This window comes from Mustela nivalis, assembly GCF_964662115.1.
Source record: "Mustela nivalis genome assembly, chromosome: 8".
NCBI lineage: Eukaryota > Metazoa > Chordata > Mammalia > Carnivora > Mustelidae > Mustela > Mustela nivalis.
The window spans coordinates 54,133,411-54,154,950 of NC_139027.1; the positions used below are offsets into that span (position 1 = coordinate 54,133,411).

At 43.5% G+C, this 21,540-nt stretch overlaps 1 protein-coding gene and 1 long non-coding RNA gene across 3 annotated transcripts in view; one reads left to right on the forward strand and one right to left on the reverse strand.

Annotated features, from left to right (window-relative positions):
• Positions 1–21,540, reverse strand: part of PLEK (pleckstrin) — a 26,287-nt gene continuing 4,747 nt past the window's right edge. Inside the window, exons 2-9 of one of the 2 annotated variants that reach the window (XM_082743247.1) lie at positions 16,103–16,258; positions 15,674–15,855; positions 13,949–14,040; positions 10,758–10,942; positions 9,030–9,134; positions 3,917–4,000; positions 2,994–3,063; positions 1–1,689 (exon numbers count right to left, since the gene is read on the reverse strand). In XM_082743247.1, coding sequence (XP_082599373.1) covers positions 1,553–1,689; positions 2,994–3,063; positions 3,917–4,000; positions 9,030–9,134; positions 10,758–10,942; positions 13,949–14,040; positions 15,674–15,855; positions 16,103–16,258 — 1,011 coding nt within the window. In that variant the 3' untranslated portion in view covers positions 1–1,552. Of the gene's footprint in view, positions 1,693–2,993; positions 3,064–3,916; positions 4,001–9,029; positions 9,135–10,757; positions 10,943–13,948; positions 14,041–15,673; positions 15,856–16,102; positions 16,259–21,540 lie in introns of both variants that reach the window. The other variant, XM_082743246.1, reaches the window with a different exon arrangement.
• LOC309870797 overlaps positions 10,951–21,540 on the forward strand; it is a 21,674-nt gene continuing 11,084 nt past the window's right edge. The window contains exons 1-2 of the long non-coding RNA XR_014314823.1: positions 10,951–11,637; positions 19,286–19,383. This is a non-coding gene — a long non-coding RNA (uncharacterized lncRNA). The remainder of the gene's footprint in view (positions 11,638–19,285; positions 19,384–21,540) is intronic.

The following is a 21,540-nucleotide window of genomic DNA, read 5'->3' on the forward strand; positions in this document are numbered from 1 at the left end:
AACGCTAAACATGGTCATGTTTATTTCAAAACATAAAGTTGACTCCATATTAATAAATACTTGTAACACTGAATGTAGAAAAAACTAATGTGCATGCTCTAAGAAGACAGCTTACAAAATAATTAGAGAAAAGGTAATATTTTGCCCCTAGGCCACTGAGAAAACAATCTGGGTGTAGGAATAGCTTCAAGGATATTGTGTGCAATTGGGGGAGGGAAAGAGAGAAGGTGACAAAATCAGGAAGAATTTTCTGCTCTCCTTTACTCATTGGAGCCTGAAAGTCAGAAATCTGAAATTGGAAAATGTACCTTGACAGGCATACCTGAGGTTTTTCTCAATTTGGGGTTAGAACCACTAGTTGGTGGACAGGGTCAGAAGTTGAAAACAGGCACCCAATTTGAATGTAGCTCATATCACTCTGATTGGTAAGGGGTTCACAGGGCCCTGCAGAGGCCAAGCAGGAACAGCTACCTACAGCTTATGCCTAGAGCTCAAGGACAACCAGAGTACCGTTGACTGGGGAACTGAAGGCGCAGCAGTGTGGATGGCCACCTCCGTGAGTTCCGTCTAGACCTAAGGCATCTCAGTGCTTTGTCTAAGCCCATCAACCAGTCTGCCAACCTTCAGCTCAGCCCCTGCAGCCTCTGGAACTGGGGGTTATACATCAACCTGCCAGTCCCCTGGGCCCTTCATCCATGGAGGGAACCCATCTGACCACTTTTTCCTGCAAACATTCAATCGAAACAGAAGCTCAAAGATTTGGAGTTCCCCCTCCTAATTATAATCAATGGTAGAGAAATGCTCCGGAAAGGGGCAAAGATACGAGCATCTCAGATCAGCCCCAAAGGGGATTGAAAAATGCCTGCTATGGGTAGCTTCAGGGCACGGAGAAGACCCTCGGCTACACCTGGCTTCCTTGGGTCATTTTCCCAGAAGATAGAACTTTCCAGGCTGTAGAAAGTGATGGAAGGTTTCAATCCAAAAGCTGCCACTGGGGCACTCACTTTCCGGAAGTTTCTGGTCCGAGTGAGGAAGAAAGAAGAAAGCTCTCCTTCATGATACATGATCTAATGGCCAAGAGCAAGAGAAGGTGGCAAACAAAAACAAGAGGTTTACACCTAGACCCCTTAGGTGTAAAGACTGGGAACAGATTTAAAGGGAAGAATGCGTCGGGCTCCGAAGGCCAAGATGGAGCCCAGCGATGACACCTACTACTTACTGGGTGACTAGAGACATTTTTACTTCCACCGGTATTAGAATCACAGGGCTTTGGGTTCTGAAGCTCAGGCCTGGAGAGATTAAGCAGAGAAGCCAGGCCACACAGCTTGTTACATCGGCTTGGGGGGAAACAGAGAGGCTTCAGTGAGCAGTGTGGTCGGTGCAGGTGAACAGGACGCAGCATGTGGTTAGTTACATTCAGAACCTCTGCAGACGAAAACTTCCCAACCCTGGGCCCTTTCTCATTGACATGTCACCAGAAGTGGACAGGTCCTGGACCGAGCTTCTCTGTGGGGTTCCCTTCGGAGAGTGACAACAAGTGGCAGAAATGTTTTTACTTCCCAGTCCGGGAGGCCACCTGGATGGCTTTGATCCACTCAGTGCGCTCCTTAGGGGTGGCCGCTTGCAAAAAATAGTGAACTTCATCAGCAGTGATGATCTCAAAGAGGTTCTCTTCTTCACTCTTCCTGACTGCTGAAAAAGAAAGTGAATGACAGCGCGTGTGCTCCGGAAAGGCCACCCGATTCGCCTTCCTTTTGCAAGGAGGGTAATTTTAAGTTTTTTAGTGTTCTAAGAAAATTGAATATGTGGTTTTCAAACTTACCATCATTGTATGATCATATATATTTATTGTATAATTATATATATAGTATTTATATCGATAAGTACATATATGATTCTGTGCATGTGTTTGAGTGTGTATGCTTAAGAAAGAAGCAAAATACTCAGGCACAAACGTTTTCTTTTATAGTTTACAAGCAAACTAGATTTCTCACTTTTGCACACCAATTATGCCTAATGAGTACCTCTAATAGTGCTTACTGAGTACTTTTTCTCTGCTCATAATATGAACCAAGAGCTGCCTCTAATATATTAAAATGAAAAACAAAACCAAAAACCCAAACCTACTTCCATTATCACCACTATAGCCTGGACTTGTTTTTGCACAGGCTAAGTTACAGTCTCTGCCGAAAGAGCAAAAAATAGTAAACTGGCCAATAGTGAGACTTAAAACATTGACATCAAATAAAAAATCATCATTCTATGAGGAGAGGAGGGTGAGCAGATCAAGGAGTAGTAAAAACCTAGTTTTTGCAGCTGTAGCTTTTCCCCATCAGCCTCTATAATCTATAAACTCAAAATGATATGGCAAATCCAGGGCTGGGCTGTCTAAACCACCTCTCCCCTGGGAGCCCTCATTCCGGCACCTGTGAAGTTGGCATACACCTGTATGGTCATTCCATGCAACACATCATCGACTTGTGACCTAGGACACAGAGGTCACTGGTGTGACCCCTCATTCCAGACGAGGCGCTAAGGCCCAACTTCATTAGGTGATTCACCCAAGACTAGCACAGACGTGACTATCAGCCAGGAGCATTTTCCACTCACTGCACAAATGTTCCATTGGCTGTGGGAGATTTTCTGGTCTGGATATGACAAAGGTCCCCTTTAAGGAAAGTCATGGCTCAATGACAGGCCTCAGGAGCTAACAAGTCTCCATTTAAGCCAGTTCCGAGGGGAAGGTTTTCTTCTCAGCATTGCTCCAGGATTTATTTGAGGCATCTAGAAAGCCACTCTTCCTCTCCAAGGCCCAAAGAACCAGGGCAGCATCTGGGAGAAAATATCTTGGCATCTCCAAGATGTGGATGGCAGAAATTCATTCCTGCTTAGGCTGATTGATTAAGTGACCAATAGCTGTTAGCCCTGGATGCCCAGGTGTGAGAAGGAAGCCTGAGCAGACACACCTCTCTCGAACACAAATTCATTCTTACCATCTGAGCTGCTCTCCACGGAAGTCACCACACAGCCTCTCAAGTGGATTGCTCCCAGAGGATCTTCACCCTGGAGAAGAGAGGAGTCCTTAATGATGTTCCCAATAAATGAATATACTTTATCCCGTTGGCACAAAAGCCCCACGAACTCTCTCTGCTATGGAGTAGGGCACCCGAATGGGTAAGAGCGGAAGGAGATGGAAGAAAACCCCTTCCAGAGCATCCACCCCCCACTTTACTCCGGGAGGTTGGACAAGGAGACACATGTCAATCTGGACTCCCGTTCTGGAGTAGAGTGCCAGGGCAGGGGGAAACACTGCCTCACCACACCCCATGAGAGAACCGGTGCATGTTTCTGGAGCTCTTTGGCCCCCCTGCTACTGACACAGGACCATGACCCTCGCAGGACGGAATCAAAGAGCCCAGAGCTGCAAGAGGAAGCTAAGCACCCAGGCCGGACAGAGCTATCTGCACACTGCAGGGCTGGCTGAACAGCCACAGCCCACATGGCTGGACTTCCCCGATGCTCTCATCTGAATTGGCCCAGAGGAGGGATTATCACTTTTTTGTGTGATTTTTAAGATATTAAGCCAAGAACAATGAATCGGACTGGTTGAATTGCTCTGAAACTATCAGATCAGGACAAACAAACAAACAAACAAAAACTACGTTGAGTTGACCAAGTAAATGACAATAGAGTGATATTTTCTTTCATCCCTGAGCTTATGTTGGTCTCAAGGCCTAAGACTTCACATCTTCACAGTGAGAAGAGAAAGGAAGAGGGACCGGAGGGCAGGAGGAAAAGGAGTGGGGGTGGGGGTGAAGAGAAAACGGGGAGAGAAACCAGGCGGAAAGGAGAACAGGAGGCCCAGAGAGCAGTGGAGGCTCCGAGCGCGATGGGTTTGGGGGCCCCAGGCTCTCACCCCAGCGGGGTCGTAGTAGTGCAGGTACGCAGGGTCTTCTCTCAGAATGAACTTCCTCACTTTCCAGTTTTTCCTCCTGTGCCCCTGTATCCAGGATCAACATAAGAAGAGGAATGGTGAGTTCTTGGCATCACTCTGTACACATAGTATCTACCTAGTGAGTCTTTGTTGAATTGAAAAAAGAAGAAGATAAACTATTATCTCCAGGAGAACCAGGACCCAACCCAGGTCTTTGTCAGGGACACAGCACTAGGGCCAGTGAACAATTTGGATGTTATGATATTATGGATTAATTATTACTTTCTGTTTTTAAAGATTTTATTTCTTTATGAGAGAGAGAGAGAGAGAGAGCACAGGCAGGAGGGGGAGCAGAGGGAGAGAGACAAGCAGACTCCATGCTGAGCACAGAGCCCAACTTGGGGCTCAACACGCGGTTGAATCCCAGGACCCAAAGATCATGACTTGAGCGGAAACCAAGAGTCAGGCGCTTAACTGACTAAACCACCCAGATGCCCCATGGATTACTTTATTTCCAAGATTATCTTCCAGCTCTACTATTATACAAGATGGTACTATATACAAGGCACATACATTGCATGTTATTGAGTAACATGGGGATATAAAGAGATTAACACATAGCCCTAGTCTTCAAAGAGTTTATAACCTACATGGAAATATAAAATAGTAAATGTCCAAATCAAGTAATTATTATGGATAATGGATTTCAGGGGAATTATATGTGGGATATGCAATTGCGGGTTTGGGATGTCGAAGAGAGATCCATAAAGATCTTGACTTACCCACAGAGGATACACAGGAGTCAGATGGGTGAGAAAGAGGTGGATAGGAAGACTTGACAACAAAAAAGAGCAGTGGGAACATACCAGGCGTATGCAGACATCGGTGACTAAGACCAGTCTGGCTAGAACACAGAGTTCATGAGCAACAGCAGAGGAAAATTTGGGAGAGTGGAAAGAGACTTCAAATACAAGGTGAGGATCATTGCTGATAGCTTCTGAGTCAGTTTTTGGGAAAAGATCACAATCATGTTTCAGGAAGATGAATGTGGTGACCATATATAGGATGGACTGATCAGCCAGGGGAAAGAAAATAAGGTAAAAAAGAGGTCATTACGGCATGATTTCAACAATCCACACATCGAATTACTAGGAACTAATATCAGGTAGCAGCAATGGAAATGGGAAGGAATTGCCACTGTGTCAGATACGATGAAAGAGGATAGGACTTGGGCTTTCGCAACAGAATGATGTCATTCAGACTGTAAGGTTGGAAGGCAGGATTTGTGTCTTGTTTAACCTTTGTTCCTCCAATCCCCGGCCATGTGCCTGGTATAGAGAATCTCGCCCCAGAAACTGCTTTATATCTGTTTGTGATTGCCTTGAATTACCCAGTTTCTTCAATTAGCTTGTAAGAATTTTTTAAAATGTCATGGTAAATGACATTTCCCATGGAAAGTTCAAATCACTAAAATATCTCTAGTAACAAAAATAGATATATATATAGAGATCTATATATATATTACATTAGAAGATATATAGTTCCAACTTGCCAATATAAATCATAGTATTTGTTAATTCTAAGGCACCAAATATTGACAGGCACATATATAAATTTTCCAATATTTTTCATTGTGCTCATGTAGAAAACAGTGAAACATTTATGGTTTTAGCAAACAGTGCCTTCTTCATAATGTCAAGTTAAAGGAGTTTAAAGAGAGCTTTCAAGAATGGGTCTAAGTTATTTGGCCAAGCATTTGGTCAAGGAGCTCATCTCCAAAGAGGCTTTTACTTGCCTGAAAGATGAAAGCCAGGAACCCTCTAGAGTCATAAGGGAGAACAGAGAATATTTCTATCTGGATATCATATCTAAAATAGCTTTTGCAAAGCATCAATTTCTAAATTCTTTTTATGAATTCTTGCTCTTTGCCTTAGCTAATGTTGCCCACTAGTTGAGAATACTCAAGTTTCTGCCCTACATCATTTCCTCCTGACCTGGGGACACACATCGCAGGACCTCTCATGCAACCACTGGGTGAATAACAAGTTCCCGTGAATTGTGGAAGAGGAAGGTAAGAGGAGGATGTGAAATCAGCCAACCCTAGCCAGCTACCTATTGCCTTTAAGCCCTCACTGACATTAGAATGTGATACGTTGAGAAGTTTAGTGTTCTTAAGTGGGTGTCCGGCCATCCTTCATTTAATGAGGATTCCCTGGGGGATTTTAAGGAATGTGTGCATGCCTGGAATTGTTGCCGATCTGCCAGTTAATTATATTCAATTTCATCTGATCTACAAAGTTTTATTATCTATTGTAGACTAAGGATGCTGATGTGCAACAGATATGAGAAAAACACATATCATATATTGTCCCTCCTCAACAAAAAGCTTACACATGGTAGAAAAATTAGATATTTTATTCATTGTCACAACAGAATGAATTATATTCAAAGGGTTATCTTGAATATAATTCACAATCTTTCATCCTCAAACTTGCTGCATCCCCAAGCAGAATTATTTCTCTGGGATGGGAGAAGTGGGAAGAATAGGGGAGGACTGATCTCCAGGTGGACACAGCTTCTTCCTGCCTGTGAGGTGTGGGACACAGGTATTCTTTTTCATGATAAGCCTCTACTCACATTAACCCTGGCTAAATGCCAATAGCTGACAGAGAATGGTTTAGCTTTGTGACACTTGAAGAAATTTTTGCTAATTCCCTCAGGTGATTCTGATATGAACCAGGTTATAAACAACTAAGGTTGGAAATATTAAAGGGAAGCCATCAATCAAAATAGGAGAAGTTTCTCTTCCCTCTCCCTCCCTCAGAAATTGGAGGAAAGAATATTGTAAGTGAACAACGTTCCTAAGTACACGTAGATTTCTGTTTTCTTTATGTTAAAAGGAGGCTAAGATGGATGACTATTTAAATAGTGGTATTTCGATAATAGGAGAAATTCGCTTTTAAGAAAAAAGCCAGGGGTGCCTGGGTGGCTTCGTTGGTTAAGCCTCTGCCTTCAGCTCAGGTCATGATCTCAGGGTCCTGGGATCGAGCCCCACACTGGGTTCTCTGCTGGGGAGGGAGTCTGCTTCCCCCTGCCTCTCTCTGCCTGCCTGTCTGCCTACTTGTGATTTTTCTCTCTCTCTCTGTCAAATAAATAAACAAAATCTTAGGGAAAAGAAAGAAAGAAAGAAAGAAGGAAAAGAAAAAGGCCAGCTCTGTTTTTCTCAGCCTTGGCTACACATCAGAATCACTTGCAGAGCTGTAAAATTCAGAGACTGATTTAATTGGCGTGGGGTGCAATTTTAACAGATCCTTAGAGGATCTGTTAGATCAGAGAACCACTTATTTGCCTTAGCTAATGTTGATGACCTCATAACCTAATAATGATAACCTCAGCCAATTTTTTGACCATCCAGGACACCCACTGGGAATGCTTGGCCTAGACATGACTTCAGTCCAGCCCAGACTTTGTCTCTCCTTTCAACCTTCATGTTTAGTTTTTTCAGGGATCCACTCTAAACTAACACTTGTCAGATCAACTAAGTCAAGAAAAGTTACAACTGATAACAAGATAGAATAAGACAAAATCAACAACATAAAGAAGTAATGAAATTCTTTCTCAAGTTCCTCTTGTTTGAACATCCACCTTCCAGCCCCTATAATCAAAGAGCCAGGAACACAGTGCAGAACCAGAGCAAGCTGGCAATGGGCAAAACAGAAAACTGCCAGAAGCTTCCCTATCAAAGACTAGCCCCGCTCCTATACTTGGCTTTAATCTGGTTGGTGATCGCTCTGTCATAAAAGTTGTTAGAATCATCTGTGAATTAATTCTTTCTACGTCTTTGCTGTAGTATCTCTTAGCCTGTTTTCTCAAAACCTCATGTTAAGATCAGTTTTTCTGGGACACCTGGGTGGCTCAGTTGGTTAAGCAGCTGCCTTCGGCTCAGGTCATGATCCCAGCGTCCTGGGATGGAGTCCCATGTCGGGCTCCTTGCTCAGCGGGGAGCCTGCTTCTCTCTCTGCCTCTGCCTGCCATTCTGTCTGCCTGTGCTTGCGCTCTCCCCTTCTCTCTCTCTGATAAATAAATAAAATCTTTAAAAAAAAAAAAAAGATCAGTTTTTCACATGAATGCCCCACTTTCCCCAGTGAAACTCAAAATCTGTGTGTATATCTCATCTCAGCTAGTCCAAAGTTCTTTTTAAATATGACTATAGGCTCAGCTTTGGTTCTTTCCTCTTCACCCTGCAAGTTGGAACCCTTTTATGAGGTAAGCTAAATCTCAGTCCCATCCTTTATATACTAAGCAGTGCCTTTAAGACAGCTCACCACACAGCCGGGAAGGTAAAACCCTGGCTTTAGAACACAGCTTTGGTTTCTATGATACCATGTGCTACTATCAGTTTTCTTACCCTGAATATTCCCACGTCTTCCTGTTGCTTTCTCCTCTACCAGGTGCCAGCCCTGGCTTCCCCACCTAGCCCCAGCCCTTGCATTCTCTTACCTCTTGACATCTTGTGCCTTAGCCTCTGGTAAACAGCTAGAACTCTTCAGTCCAACCCAGCCACTGCCTCCCAGACTGACAGTGGCCTGTGCCTGTGGAGACCTGTCCTCTAAACCCATGTCCTACCCACAGTCTGGAATATGACTTTCAGTCGTACATGATCCTCTCCTGAGTGTGGCTTGCTCCTGTTTCCAGGTCACTTTGCAAAAAAGAGGGATAGGCTTTTCCTATCCCCTAAAGGGGAAGTACTTTTTCCATGAAAACTCTAGGTCCTCCGGATGGCTCCTTTTCGCCAATGGATTTCTCCCAGCTCATGAAAAGGTCAGTATTTTTCTTGAAACATCTCTTTTCCCCCACGGTATTGATAAAAGAAGAATGTCCAGATTTGAAGGTGTATCTTGTACTCTACCTGCCCCAGTCCTCCTGTCCTAATGCCACTTGGATCATCTCCTTGGCTTTTTTTGTCTTTCCCTCTGCAGGGTTCATTCTCTCATTGAGTATTGGACAAACAGAACAAATACCATTTGGTAACACAGAAGTTAAAAGAATCTGGTCAGGGGAAAAAGACAAGAAAGGGATAGTGGGAACCACTCACCTGCTTCAGTAAACATCCCTGCTTGATAATGACCCCTCTGAATTCTTCTTTCAGAATCACATCATCATCACTGGAATTCTCTTCACAGAAGAACCCACTGTCTGGCTGTTGGGAAACCAGACAGCAAGTCTGTTTTCTGGTCTAAGGCAGATGGCTACTTAGACCTTTCCCTTTCTCTCTCTCCCTTCCAGCCCCTGGAGTAGGCTCCTTTTCTCCTTTCTACTATGGTTCATACCCCAAACTAAACTTTAAAGGTCTTCCTTGGTGAGCACATCTCCCTCCCCATTTCTTGTCTCTAGCTGCTTATTTCCTGTTGCTAGATGTTCTCCCTCATCTCCACTCAAGTGTCAGCTTGTCAATATCCTTTCATTTTCTTGGGTTCCCCAAGCCATACTCTAAGTCTGGCTCAGCACATTTCTTGCTTGCTCAAAGTCTTCTTTCTCTTGGCCCCTCAAGGTCATGTCCTTGAGAGCAGAGTTGGCTCATTTATAAGACACTGCATGACACAATTTCCATTAGGAGCTTTGCTACTTAGCGCCTTCTACTTTGAGAAGGCCAAGAGCATGATGGGCCATTCAGCCTCATGTTCTAAGGTCAAGAGGGAACTGGGACTCGCTCAACTATACGTAACTAATGAATCATATAGAGGAAGAAGAGCCCACTCTGGGGGGTATTTTTAGAATCCCACATTTAAATGGCTATAAAAACCAGATTGAAGGTCTGGAAGAAAAAAAAAAAAAACCAGAAACTGACAGTGGAACTTCCCCCAAAGTGAAATGAAACTCTCTCGGGGATATTCACTTCATTTTTGTAAGAAGGTGGTTCTCTCAAGTAGCTTCCTAACTTTTGCACTCAGACCCCAAATTGGAACAAAACTGCCAAAATCCCCCTAGAAACCCACGGTTCCTGGCTTTCTCATATGATGCAAGATTAGGTCCTTTGTGCAATGTAGTGTTTCCCAATCTGGGGTAAGCATACATGCGAGATAAACAAGATGACTCGGGAGAGGACGTGGCTGAACACATTCTGTGTTAGTGGTGTATTGTAATACACATTCGGGAAAATACAACTAGCACATTGTGATTTCATAGAGCTCCCTCTAAAAAAAAGCTCCCTGAGGGTCACAATTTTGCCCCCCCTCTTTTTTTTTTTCACTGTTGCATCTCCTTTGTCCAGGAGAGGGCCTGGACTATACTAGGGCCCAATACCATATTATAAATGAATTACTGCTTAGAATAAGAATACAGTTTTAAAAGTCAATTTTTTTAAAAAAAGGCTCAAGTAGAGGCGCCTGGGTGGCTCAGTGGGTTAAGCCTCTGCCTTTAGCTTAGGTCATAACCTCAGGGTCCTGGAATGGAGTCCCACTTTGGGCTCTCTGCTCAGCAGGGAGCCTGCTTCCCCCTCTCTCTCTGCCTGCCTCTCTGCCTGCTTGTGATCTCTGTCAAATAATTTTTTTAATAAATAAATAAAATGTAAATAAATAAACAAATTTATTTTTAAAAACTGAAAAAAAAGAAACAACTATTCAAGTAAATACCATTTTTCTCAAACCTGATTCACTGGATATAGCAGGCACTGCAGAGGAAGACAAATCAGAGACACCTCACTACTCTCCATGGGGCTGGGCCCTGTGCTTAGCCCATTCCAATATAAATTAAAATCAACATAGAATATGCTCGGGGCAGCGCCCACTACAGGACGAATGAATGGGTAGCATTTCTCACTTACAAAGTAGTAGAAGGCATCGGGGTTATCCAGGAAAGGGTTTTCAGAGATGCCGTCTGCTGCATTCTTAGACAGTTCTCCCGCGGGCTGCAGGTACCCTTCACCCAGCAGCGAGGAGGCAATCATGAGGCCTTCCTGGCGATTCCGAACAGAGTTATTGGACACCAGCCAGTCGATGACACAGTTCCCTGGATGGGATCATCAGAAGGAGGTCAGTGCTCCTTACCATAGTACCAAAGAACAAGCCACTGACAGTCACCCCTGAAAAGTTCCAGAGGACCCCCGGGTCTGACTTGTCCCGTGTTCCCTGTTATTCCAAGAAGGAAAGATGAGATCAGTGGGATAAATATTTGGAAACAAAAGGCACCTCGTAGAACGTTTTTAAAAGCATCGACATACTCCTTCAGGAGCAATGCATGCATCAGAGAAATAGGTCTTAGTAATTCCCTCATTTACTCCATTAATGAACAGACACTTATTGAGCGTCTACTAGGTGCAAAGCGCAGTGATGGATACTGGGCACGCTCCTTCGGATGAACTGAAAGGAAGAGATGGGATATACTTAAGGATTGTAAGAAGCCATCTGCCATGGGTCAGTGCAGTGCCATGGAGCTACAGGGTCAAATCTGCAAGGTGTGGAAAGGAGTGGTAGGGTAGGGGAGCTGGTGTGCGCAGCTGGGAAAAGATTCATAGAGGAAGTAGCACAGGGCTCAGGCTTAAAATATGAGTAAATGTTTGCCAAGCACATGAAACAGGCAACCAGCACAGGCTGAGGGAGCAGCAGCGTGGGAACAGAGCTACACAGACATGAAGCAGTCCCTTTTGGGGGGTGGAGGGAAGAGCTGGTGAAAAGAAGACAAAACAAGAGAGAGGAAGGCACAAGGTGAGTGGGAGCACTTTGATGGCATATTAAGAAATTCCGCGATGAAGAACCAGTGACAAGTTTTTAGCAGAAGAGAACATGATCAGACACGCATGGTCCTAAATTAAAACTTGATCACGTCACTTGCAGGGTCTCACCAAACTTCTGCCTCAAGCGAGGACTGCAAAGGATTAAAGGGAATTGACCCAGCAATTGGATTATTAGCAGGCTACAGGGAAGCTTTATATTAAAAATGGCATATTCTGGGGGCGCCTGGGTGGCTCAGTGGGCCTTAGGCTCGGGTCATGATCTCAGGGTCCTGGGATCGAGCCCCGCATCGGGCTCTCTGCTCGGCAGGAGACCTGCTTCTCCCCTCTCTGCCTGCCTCTCTGCCTACTTGTGGTCTCTCTGTGAAATGAATAGATAAAATCTTTAAAAAGATAAATAAACATATTCTGTACAAATGTACCCAACCAGGGCATCAGGGTAACTGGCAACAAAGTTCCAGGTCATCAAAACAAGAGTAATAGGATATACTATCTTTGAAACAGGAGTTGGTTAGTAAGCCTTTCATGAATTTCATCTATGAAAGGTTTTTTACTGACTTTTCTTTTGTTGAAGGATAAACTAATAAATACTGCCTTTCTGCTCTTAATCCTCATAGCAACCCTATGAAAGAGTTAAGGCAGTAGTTATAGACCCCACTTAAGAATGAGGAAATTAAGGCCTAGAGAGTTTAAGTGACCTTAGGCCTGAGTTATACCAGTAATGGCCCTTTACTCAAGTGTTCTAACCCTAGAGTTCATATTTGCTCAGTCAGGCATGCTGAAACCTGGAAAGAAAATTTCCATCTCCCTAACACCCAACATTCAAGATTTTCCTTATTTGTCAGCAGTGCCTGAGTCCCAGTCTCTTCCATAGTCTTGTTTCTCCACTGAAACCACCAGGCCCCCACATGAAAACTTGACTCCACAGAAATTTCTAGAACCTACTCTGACCTTTGGTGAACAGGACTTCAGAAGTTCTAGTCCTATACTCTAGGACTCAGTAACACATTACACAGGGAATAAGTATGGCTTGGACCTTGTGCCCAGAACCTCTATTTCAGAACCTCTTCCTTATTCCCTTCCTTTGCTAGAGGGTCTGTCTTAGTGACATTATTCCTGCTCCAGTTAGGGCCCTGCCTTGCTTTTGTCAGTTTCCCTTACTACTGTCCACAACTTGGTCTCTTGATCCCAAATTTCAGCCCTGACTTTTCTGGTGCTATTAAGGTGTAACCTTAACTCTCTGAGACTGATTTCCATGGGATACACTATCCTCCTGCAGATCACACCTCCACCTTCCTGACTTGGACCTGAACCATTTTCATGAATTATCTGTTGATTGCACATCCCCTCAGATTCTACGTCTATTCTATCTTCTCAGAGTTTTCCTCTCTTGATCTCTTCTGTCATAAGTAAGGCATGCCCAGCTTCTAACAACCTGGTCCCAAACTGAAATTCCCATTTAGCCCCCCAGTGAACCATGAGCTCTACCAACCTGGTCATTTTTCTTCTTCTGGATGTGTATTCTGGATATCTCTGCCCCATAACTTTGTCCTTACCAGATGAAATGCGACCATCTCTTTGTGTAAAATTTAGGCTTGTACTTCTGTTGATCCCAACAAACCCCTGAGTTCTTTTTCTTCTCTGAACTCAGAATTGTCTGTGCAGACATGTGACCTCTTAACACCATATAGTATTTAGTGTGACCAGGCACTGTCCTAAACACATTATTTGTTTAGCAGACCTATAAAGTAGATGCACTATGATTACCCCATTTTATAGCCAAGGGAAGTGAAGCCCAGGAAGGTTAAGTTATTGGTCTAAGGTTTTACGCCAAGTGAGTGGCTGAGCCAGGATTTGAACTAAGGCAGTCTGGCTCCAAAGAACATCTTTTAATGTCTATGCCATCTACCTAAACTCTTGCCACTTAGTACCTGACCCTGCGTAGCCTCAGGCATCTCTAGTATTGCCACTTAAATATTACATTGTGTGCCTGTTTATTATCTTGTTCAATTCAGTGTCTATTTCAACATAATGTCAATTTTTTGGGGTGTGGGAGTGAGTCAGAGTTAGCTTGAACTCAAAAACTTTAGCTTAAACAACAGAGTTCTTTTCCACCTCTCTTTTGGTTTCTACCCTGAGGAAGATCAAGTCTCATGTTCATCTATCTGTGTTCTATGATCCCACTCACTCACCAGGCTTCACACCCACTCCCACACACAAGGCTGAGTGAGAAATACATATTGCCTTCCCCGGGTACCCCGTTTCAGACTTGCAAGGCCTTTTACCTGTGAAGCAGTGATTAAAAATCTTCTTGTCCTTCTCTAGATTCAGTTCTTTTATTCCTTTCTCTGTATCTTTCATGGACAGGTACAAGGCACTGTGCAGAGATAAAAGACAGGTGAGTGAGGAGCCTTTCAGAGTGGTGAGTCCTCTCTGGGGGTCGCCATCTTGGAGAGGCTGACCATGACCACAGGCTTCCCCCATACTCAGGTGGTTCCTGAGCCTAGTCTTTCCAATGGGGGGATCATAAGTAAGGGGTTGGGTTCATATTTGGGTGACTCCATGACTTACAACAGTGAGCAAAATACACAGGAAGATCTAAGTCTCTTACATTCATTAAGCTCTTTGGTGATTTAATTCCTAGTGCCCGAGGTAGAGAATTATCCCAGTTAGGTGCCAAGATGAGAGGTTCTCAGGGCCAATTGTCCATATACATTCTAGGTGTTTGATTGCCCTCAGTCCTCATGTCTCAATTCTTTCAGTGTCTTTCAAGAGACCATCTGTTGTTGATAATGGTCTCCAGGAAAGTGAATGTTTTGACTAAGCTTTTTTCTTATTCTAAAAATTATGAGAGATGGCAAGTTCTCATTTTTATACCTGAGGTAATAAATTAAAGATAGCCTTATCAGAGAAATTGCGGACTACAAAATAGAAGGCCACTTTCATGGATCCCGTAGGTCCAAGGAGCACAGGCATCATTCCCACTTAGCACTGACAGCTGTGGCCAGAAACAGGGTCACCTGACGACGCCCCCCAGCAGCTACATCTGAACGGGGCACTGGCTCTTGGGTCTTTACCAAAAAGCTTTCTTGATGAGGGGAAGTGCTTATTGTCCCCTAGCTCAAAGCGCAAACTTTATTAAATCCCTATGATATATTTTATTTGTTTATGTCTTATGATTAAGACCTGTGTTGGACTTGCAGAAGGGGTTTCTTCACTCCCATCCCAGAACCCCTCCCCATTTTGTAAACAGAGTCCTTGTTGGACATGTTAACATGGAACTCCTCCAGGCAGGGCTCCTGTTTCAGGATATGTTCAACATAAAAACAAAACTAGCAAGGAGTGAAGAGACTCTGGGGAAACAGTCTCATGTGGTAGGAGATGTAAAACATGCAGGAAGGAAGAAACCCTCTTCCTAACCCCTGGCAGGTGCTGAATTTACCTGTGAGTCTCTGAAAACCTTTAGGCTACACTATCTAAATTGCAACTACCACTTGCAATTCCAAATCAGCCAACATATAAGACCATTAAACCGAGTCAGGACATCACGGGCTTCTGCCCAGAATGGGTGTTCGCCTTGACTGGCTCTTGTTGGCTGTGTAAGTGCATGAACTTGAACTTGAAACCTTACCTGCTTCGACACATAGTCCCTGCCTTTTCCTACCTATCTAGAAATTCTGAACTTTACTTTCAAGACTAAGCAATATATTATGGCCATTTCATAAATACAATTATACATTCTCTCTCTCTCTCTCTCTCACTCCCCCTCTGTCAAGGTTACCCAAAATGAGGGAGTTCATACTCCATTAGCCTCCTCTCCTCAGCTGCTAGGTCTTGGAGAGGTTACGATCACTGCTTCAGACTGTATCAACTTGGAATAGTGGTTTCAGCCTTCAGAGATAACCAAAGCAAGCCATGCAACAGGATCTGTTGTGAGATTTCCACAATGGGGAGGTGGGGGCATGGGTGTGTTGTGGAAGGGGTGGAGGGAAGCAAACACAGAAAATTACCCTAAGTCAACAGTTTCTGGCAATCGAATGGACCTCCTGGTGGATTTCCTTGCAAACTTTTGACCTCCTTCAATGCATTTAATGGCTTTCTTGATGTCCCGAACCCAGGCATCTCTCTCCTCCAGGAAGGCTGCCTGGAAGAAGTGGTCCTGCTGTTTGGTCGTAGTGATCTTAAACACAAACTAAAAATCAAAACACATCCCATTAGGAATGATCCCTTTCAAAGGCTCAGTCCCTTATGAAGCACAGCAGTTCAGCCAACTCCATTCTGGAAGTGCTTGGCCAACGGAAACCGAAATGCCCGGGTTGGAGTGTGGGTGGTGGTGAGAAGGACAGACCCAGGGAGCACCATTCACATGGTAGGCTGTGCATAGGCTTAAAGGTCAGTGCGTGACAGGGTGTCTACCATGGCTAGTGATGTTGACTCACCATCCTTTTGCCAAAGTCTTGACAAGGGCTAGTCAGTGTGCTTCCTTTCAGGGGAATCATTCCTTTGGGGCTGTTGTCACTTTTCTTCTTATAGAACTCAATTCCATCTTCTAATAGTACAACCCACATAGGTTTCCAGGTGTTGAACATACTTCCCTGTAATGACAACAAAAGGAGCTGTGCAACAATGACTTCTAAAACTTTTCTTTCTTTTTTTTTTTTTTTTTGGAAGATTTTATTTATTTGACAAAGAGAGATCACAAGTAGGCAGAGAGGCAGGCAGAGAGAGAGGAGCTGAGCAGAGAGCCCAATGTAGAGCTCGATCCCAGGACCCTGGGTTCATGACCTGAGCCGAAGGCAGAGGCTTTAACCCACTAAGCCACCCAGGCGCCCCTTCTAAAACTCTTCTATAGATGGAGTATAACTTGATAAACAGCCTAGCTTTAGCCAGTGTGGATGCAAGTGATGCACATTGGTGTGACCAGGCTGGTAGGAAAGCAGCCCTCAGGAGAGAAGAGGATGGCCATTCAGATGGAAATTTAAAAAGAAAAAAATTTTTAAGATAAAATGTATATACAGCCATAAGCAGGTCTTGAGCTTCCCATAGGCCATTATTGAAGGAATACGGTATGGCTCTCTATTCTCTTTCTTGGACAGTTCAGGCTGGCTTTCTACAGCTTCTTTTCTGCTCCAACTCCGCCCACTGTGTTCATTCCCCTTAGGGATTGCAAATAGATCTCAAGTGCCAATTCAGACTGAATAGTAGCCGATGTCTGAGGCCAGACTCACTGGAAAAGTGTCAGAGTCGAATAGCTGTTTTGACCAAGGGCGTGGAAGCCGTAAGTGGTGGCATGGTAGCTGCAGTTATTCCCGTCCTTTGGCCTAATCAGATTTTATCTGAATACAAACATCAAGAAGAAACTCAGAGATCGGCCTTGTGTATGAGCATGGAGAAGCTGTATGAAAATCACTTGCAAAGTGCCCTATAAAGACAGAGTGAATGAGGAAAATCCTTACTGAGAATGTTTTCAGTTGGGATTAATGCCAACCACACTTAGAGCAATCAATTAACTGTTCTGACTACATCAAGAAGGTCTCTTTCTTCTCTATATTTTGGGAGGACTTTGGAAAAGGAAGAGGTTCTTTGCTTCTCATCTTTGAACCCACGATGTCACCTTGTCATGACTACCACAAAACAGGATTATCATCCAGTTCCCAGCAGATCCTGCTGCTTATCTTAAAATACAAAGAGCTTCTATATAAAGGTCCAGTTGCCCAAAAGGAAGACTATTTATGCCATGAAGATAAATACTTGCGGGACTAATCGTTTTGCTTGTCCAAGTGTTTCCTTTGTTTTAGTTACTGAAAAAGTAATTTTAAATTAGAACACACTATCTCTTTTCTGCACAGGCAGAAGAACTATTCGTATTACCACTGGATTATTTCCCTGTTTAAAAAATAGGCAATGTCAGTGGCAGGGTGGGGGTGGCCTGGGTGGGTCAGCCAGGTCATGATCTCCAGGTCTTGGGATCAATCTCCATGTTGGGCTCCCAGCTCAGCGAGGAGTCTGATTCTCCCTCTGCCTCTGCTTCTCCCCCACTGCTCTGTCTGAATCTCTCTCAAATGAATAAATTTTTTTAAAAAATCTTTGTAAAAAGTAGGCAATGTCAGACCCCATGCCAACACATGAAATCATAATACTTCTCTGTTTTACATCTATCTGAGAGAAACTCCTATTCAGAATATAAAGAGCTGGGGCACCTGGGTGGCTCAGTGGGTTAGGCCACTGCCTTCGGCTCAGGTCATGATCTCAGGGTCTTGGGATCGAGTCCCGCATCGGGCTCTCTGCTCAGCAGGGAGCCTGCTTCCCTTCCTCTCTCTTTGCCTGCCTCTCCATATACTTGTGATTTCTCTCTGTCAAATAAATAAATAAATAATCTTAAAAAAAAAAAAAAAAAGAAAAGAAATACAGAATATAAAGAGCTCCTGCAAATCAGTAAGAAAAACACAATCTATTTTAAATGGGCAAAAACCTGAAAGAGACTTCTTATTAAAGAGGATATCCAAAAAGCCTCTGAGGTATCCAAAATCATTTTTCACCAGGAAAATGCAGATTAAAACCAAATGAGATACCTCTACACACCCACGAAAGTATCTAAAATTAAAAAGATTAAGAAAAGCAAGATTTGGCAAGGATGGTAACTGGAACCCCCATACATGGCTGACAGGAGTGCAAAATGGCCCATCCAGTTTAGAAACTGTGTAGAATGTCTTAATTCTTAGGAGATATATGTTGAAGTACTTAGGTGTGAGGTAGCATGATGTCTTCAACTTATTCCCAAAGACCTCAGCATAAAAATATGAGTAAGTGAGTGAGTGAGTGAGTGAGTGAGTGTGTGTGTGTGTGTGGTGTGTCTATATATAGAGATATAGAGGTAAAGAGAGAGAAAGCAAATGCACCCCGGTGTTAACAGTTGGTAAATCCAGGCAATGTGCTATTTTTCCTATTTCTCTGTGGGCTTGGAATTTTTTGAAGTAATTGGGCAAAATTAATAAATAAATGAACAACCCGTGACACTACTATATAATAAAATTTGGGATGTAATTTTAGAAAAATATGGTACGTCTTAATAAAAAAACAAAATATCTAAAAATAATCAAAGACATATTCACCGAAGTAGGAGTAAGAAGTTGGGCTAGATGACTGCAAAAGTGCCTTTCAAGTCCAGAATTTTATATCCTACCTCAAGCCTAGCAAAGACTTATCATGGCCATAGTCACTCAGAGCTTTTGACCTTGGAACCGAGAGAAACTGGGAGAGGTCAGCCTGCACAGCATTCCTTCTTTGACAATTAAAACAAAGCTACTCCAGAGCCATTGGGTTTTCCTAATTCAAGCATAGTAGCCTTAGGGACTGGGTCAGGCAGGTCCCTCAGAGGAGATCGTGTCCCCTGGGATTCAGGCTCCTGCTCAGCGAGGAGGCCGAAGTTCCACAAAACAAAAGAAATCTGACCATTTATAAAGTCGAAACTTTTCTTCCAGGCTTGGTAGTGGTGAGTTAGGTTAGGGTGGCGAAACTGTGTGGGCCCTCTCTCCCCTCAGCTATTTCTGCCGCTGCTCGCTGGAGTAACCTGACAGCACTTCTCCCTGACCACCCCCGTATTTACCCCTTCTGTCCCCAAGCTTCCTGGTGCCCATTCAGTAGCACACCTGGGAGTGTGATCCTGGAGCGCCTGTGCCAGAAAGGCATTTAGGATCATCTACCAATGCTCATCATACAGGTAAGAACATGGAGGCCCAGTGAAGTGACTGGGCCTAGTTCATCTGCTCAATCCATGTGGACTGTGATCTGAATCCAGGTCTGAGTCTCAATTTTATGCTCTTTCCATTTTCCCTCAGATGCCATCTTCATTACTCTTCTTACATAACTGTGAGCAATTCCAGAATCTAAATGAAAATGTTCATCATCCTGGGACTGGTGTAGTTTTGTGCACAAGAGTCTGACAATACATGACATCAAAGGAAGAAATCTTAAAGGACAAGATATTTGGCCATATAAAAACTATACTTTTATACTTAAAAAAAAGGGGGGGGTGCCTGGGTGGCTCAGTGGGTTAAAGCCTCTGCCTTCAGCTCTGGTCATGATCTCAGGGTCCTGGGATCGAGCCCCGCATCGGGCTTTCTGCTCAGCAGGGAGCCTGCTTCCCCCTCTCTCTCTGACTGCCTCTCTGCCTACTTGTGATCTCTGTCTGTCAAATAGATAAAATTTTTCAAAAGAGTTATAAAATGTATTGGTGAAGATGTGGGGAAAGGGGCATGTAAAAAAAAAAAAAGGAGCTCTGTGAGTCAGCAGTTTGATGTGGGCTGTCAAAAAAATCCAAGTCATTTTAGGCTCTATAAATAGAAGCATAGGATCTAAAGTGATGAAAGTATTATTCTAAGTTTAAATGGAGTATAACCAGTAGGTGACTGGATCTGGAGCTGACTAGGCGAGGCTCAAATCCCAGTTCTGCTACATTCTAGTAATGTAACCTTTAGCAAGTTTTTAAACCTCAGTTTCTACATCTGGCTAATGGGAATAATGCTACTATCTATTTCTTAACGTTATTGGGATATTAAACAAAATAGTCCATGTAAATTGTGTAGGGGAATATCTAGAACATAATAAGCACCCAATAAATACTCCTTATTCCCTGTTATTCTGCGCTTATTAGTGTACCTGGAGAATGATCCTGAGTTCAGGAAATCTCAAAGCTGCAGCTAACCGGGGCCTGTTCAAAAGAGCGTGACAAGCTGGCATCTCTCTCTTGGGGGAAGAAGCAAGGTTTGGGCACAAAAGGGGACAGGCAGAGCAGATGAGGACTGTCTTCAAAGGTGTGAAACATTATCATAGACTGTTTGGAAGCCTAACAGGTAGAGATTTCAGGGGAAGGAAAAAAAAAAAAAAAACAGTTTGCATCTGGCTAATGGGAATAATGCTATTATCTAGCCAGTTGCATCCTTAAGTTATGCAACTTAAGGGAGAAATTTAAATTAGTGAGTTCCCCATCACAAGAGGTATTCCAGCATGCTTGTTAGTGAATTGGTAAAAGAAATATAAACCATAGATGGGAAAGGTCAATGAAATACTTATTTAAGTATTCAATATGCCTTTCAACCCTCAGGTTCTACACACTATTCCAAAAAAACCTATTGTCTGTTCTGTCCTTGAGTCTTCTATTTACAATGCCCTGCCAAACCTTGGGTGTCACCTACAAGCTAAAAACAAACACATGTTAAAAACATTTAACACGATCATCTAAAACTGAATCCTCCACTGGAAATGTTTTCTAATACTTTAAAAGTTACTATAATATGGGGCCCTGATTTCTTGGGTCTATTTCTGGCAAATTTCTTTCTTCGAGACACATTCATTCAACACATTATGATAAAACAGCTCCTGTGCTTCAGACCCTGGCCTGGGAGTTGGGGTATAAAATTGACCAAGAGGCTGTCTGTCCCCACCCTAAGGCGGGGAGGAGGGGGAAGGACCTTGACCAACACAGAAAGTGAAGCATGCTTTGTATAGCTTCGCAGAAAGCAGCCACCACTCACTGCTGCGGGTTGGGGCAATTTGAATTTGGTGTTGCGAACCCCTCCCAGACACCTCCCACAGAGTGCAAACACCTCCTTTAACTTCCTTCCCCTTCCCCTCAGACTTCTCTTTTCATATGTTGCGGCTTCGCTGGAATTCAAAGGCAATCCTATTATGAGCCAAACTATGTATCCAACTAAAACAGAACCGTGAGTAAGTATCATCTATCCTTCCAGACGCATGGGACGTGTCATTTTAAGTTGCTGTTGTATTAAAGTCCCGATTTCTGCTACCTCATCAATTGTATCATCTAATTCCAGTCTGATCTGTGAAATCACTTGTATAACATGTTGATTTTGTACCG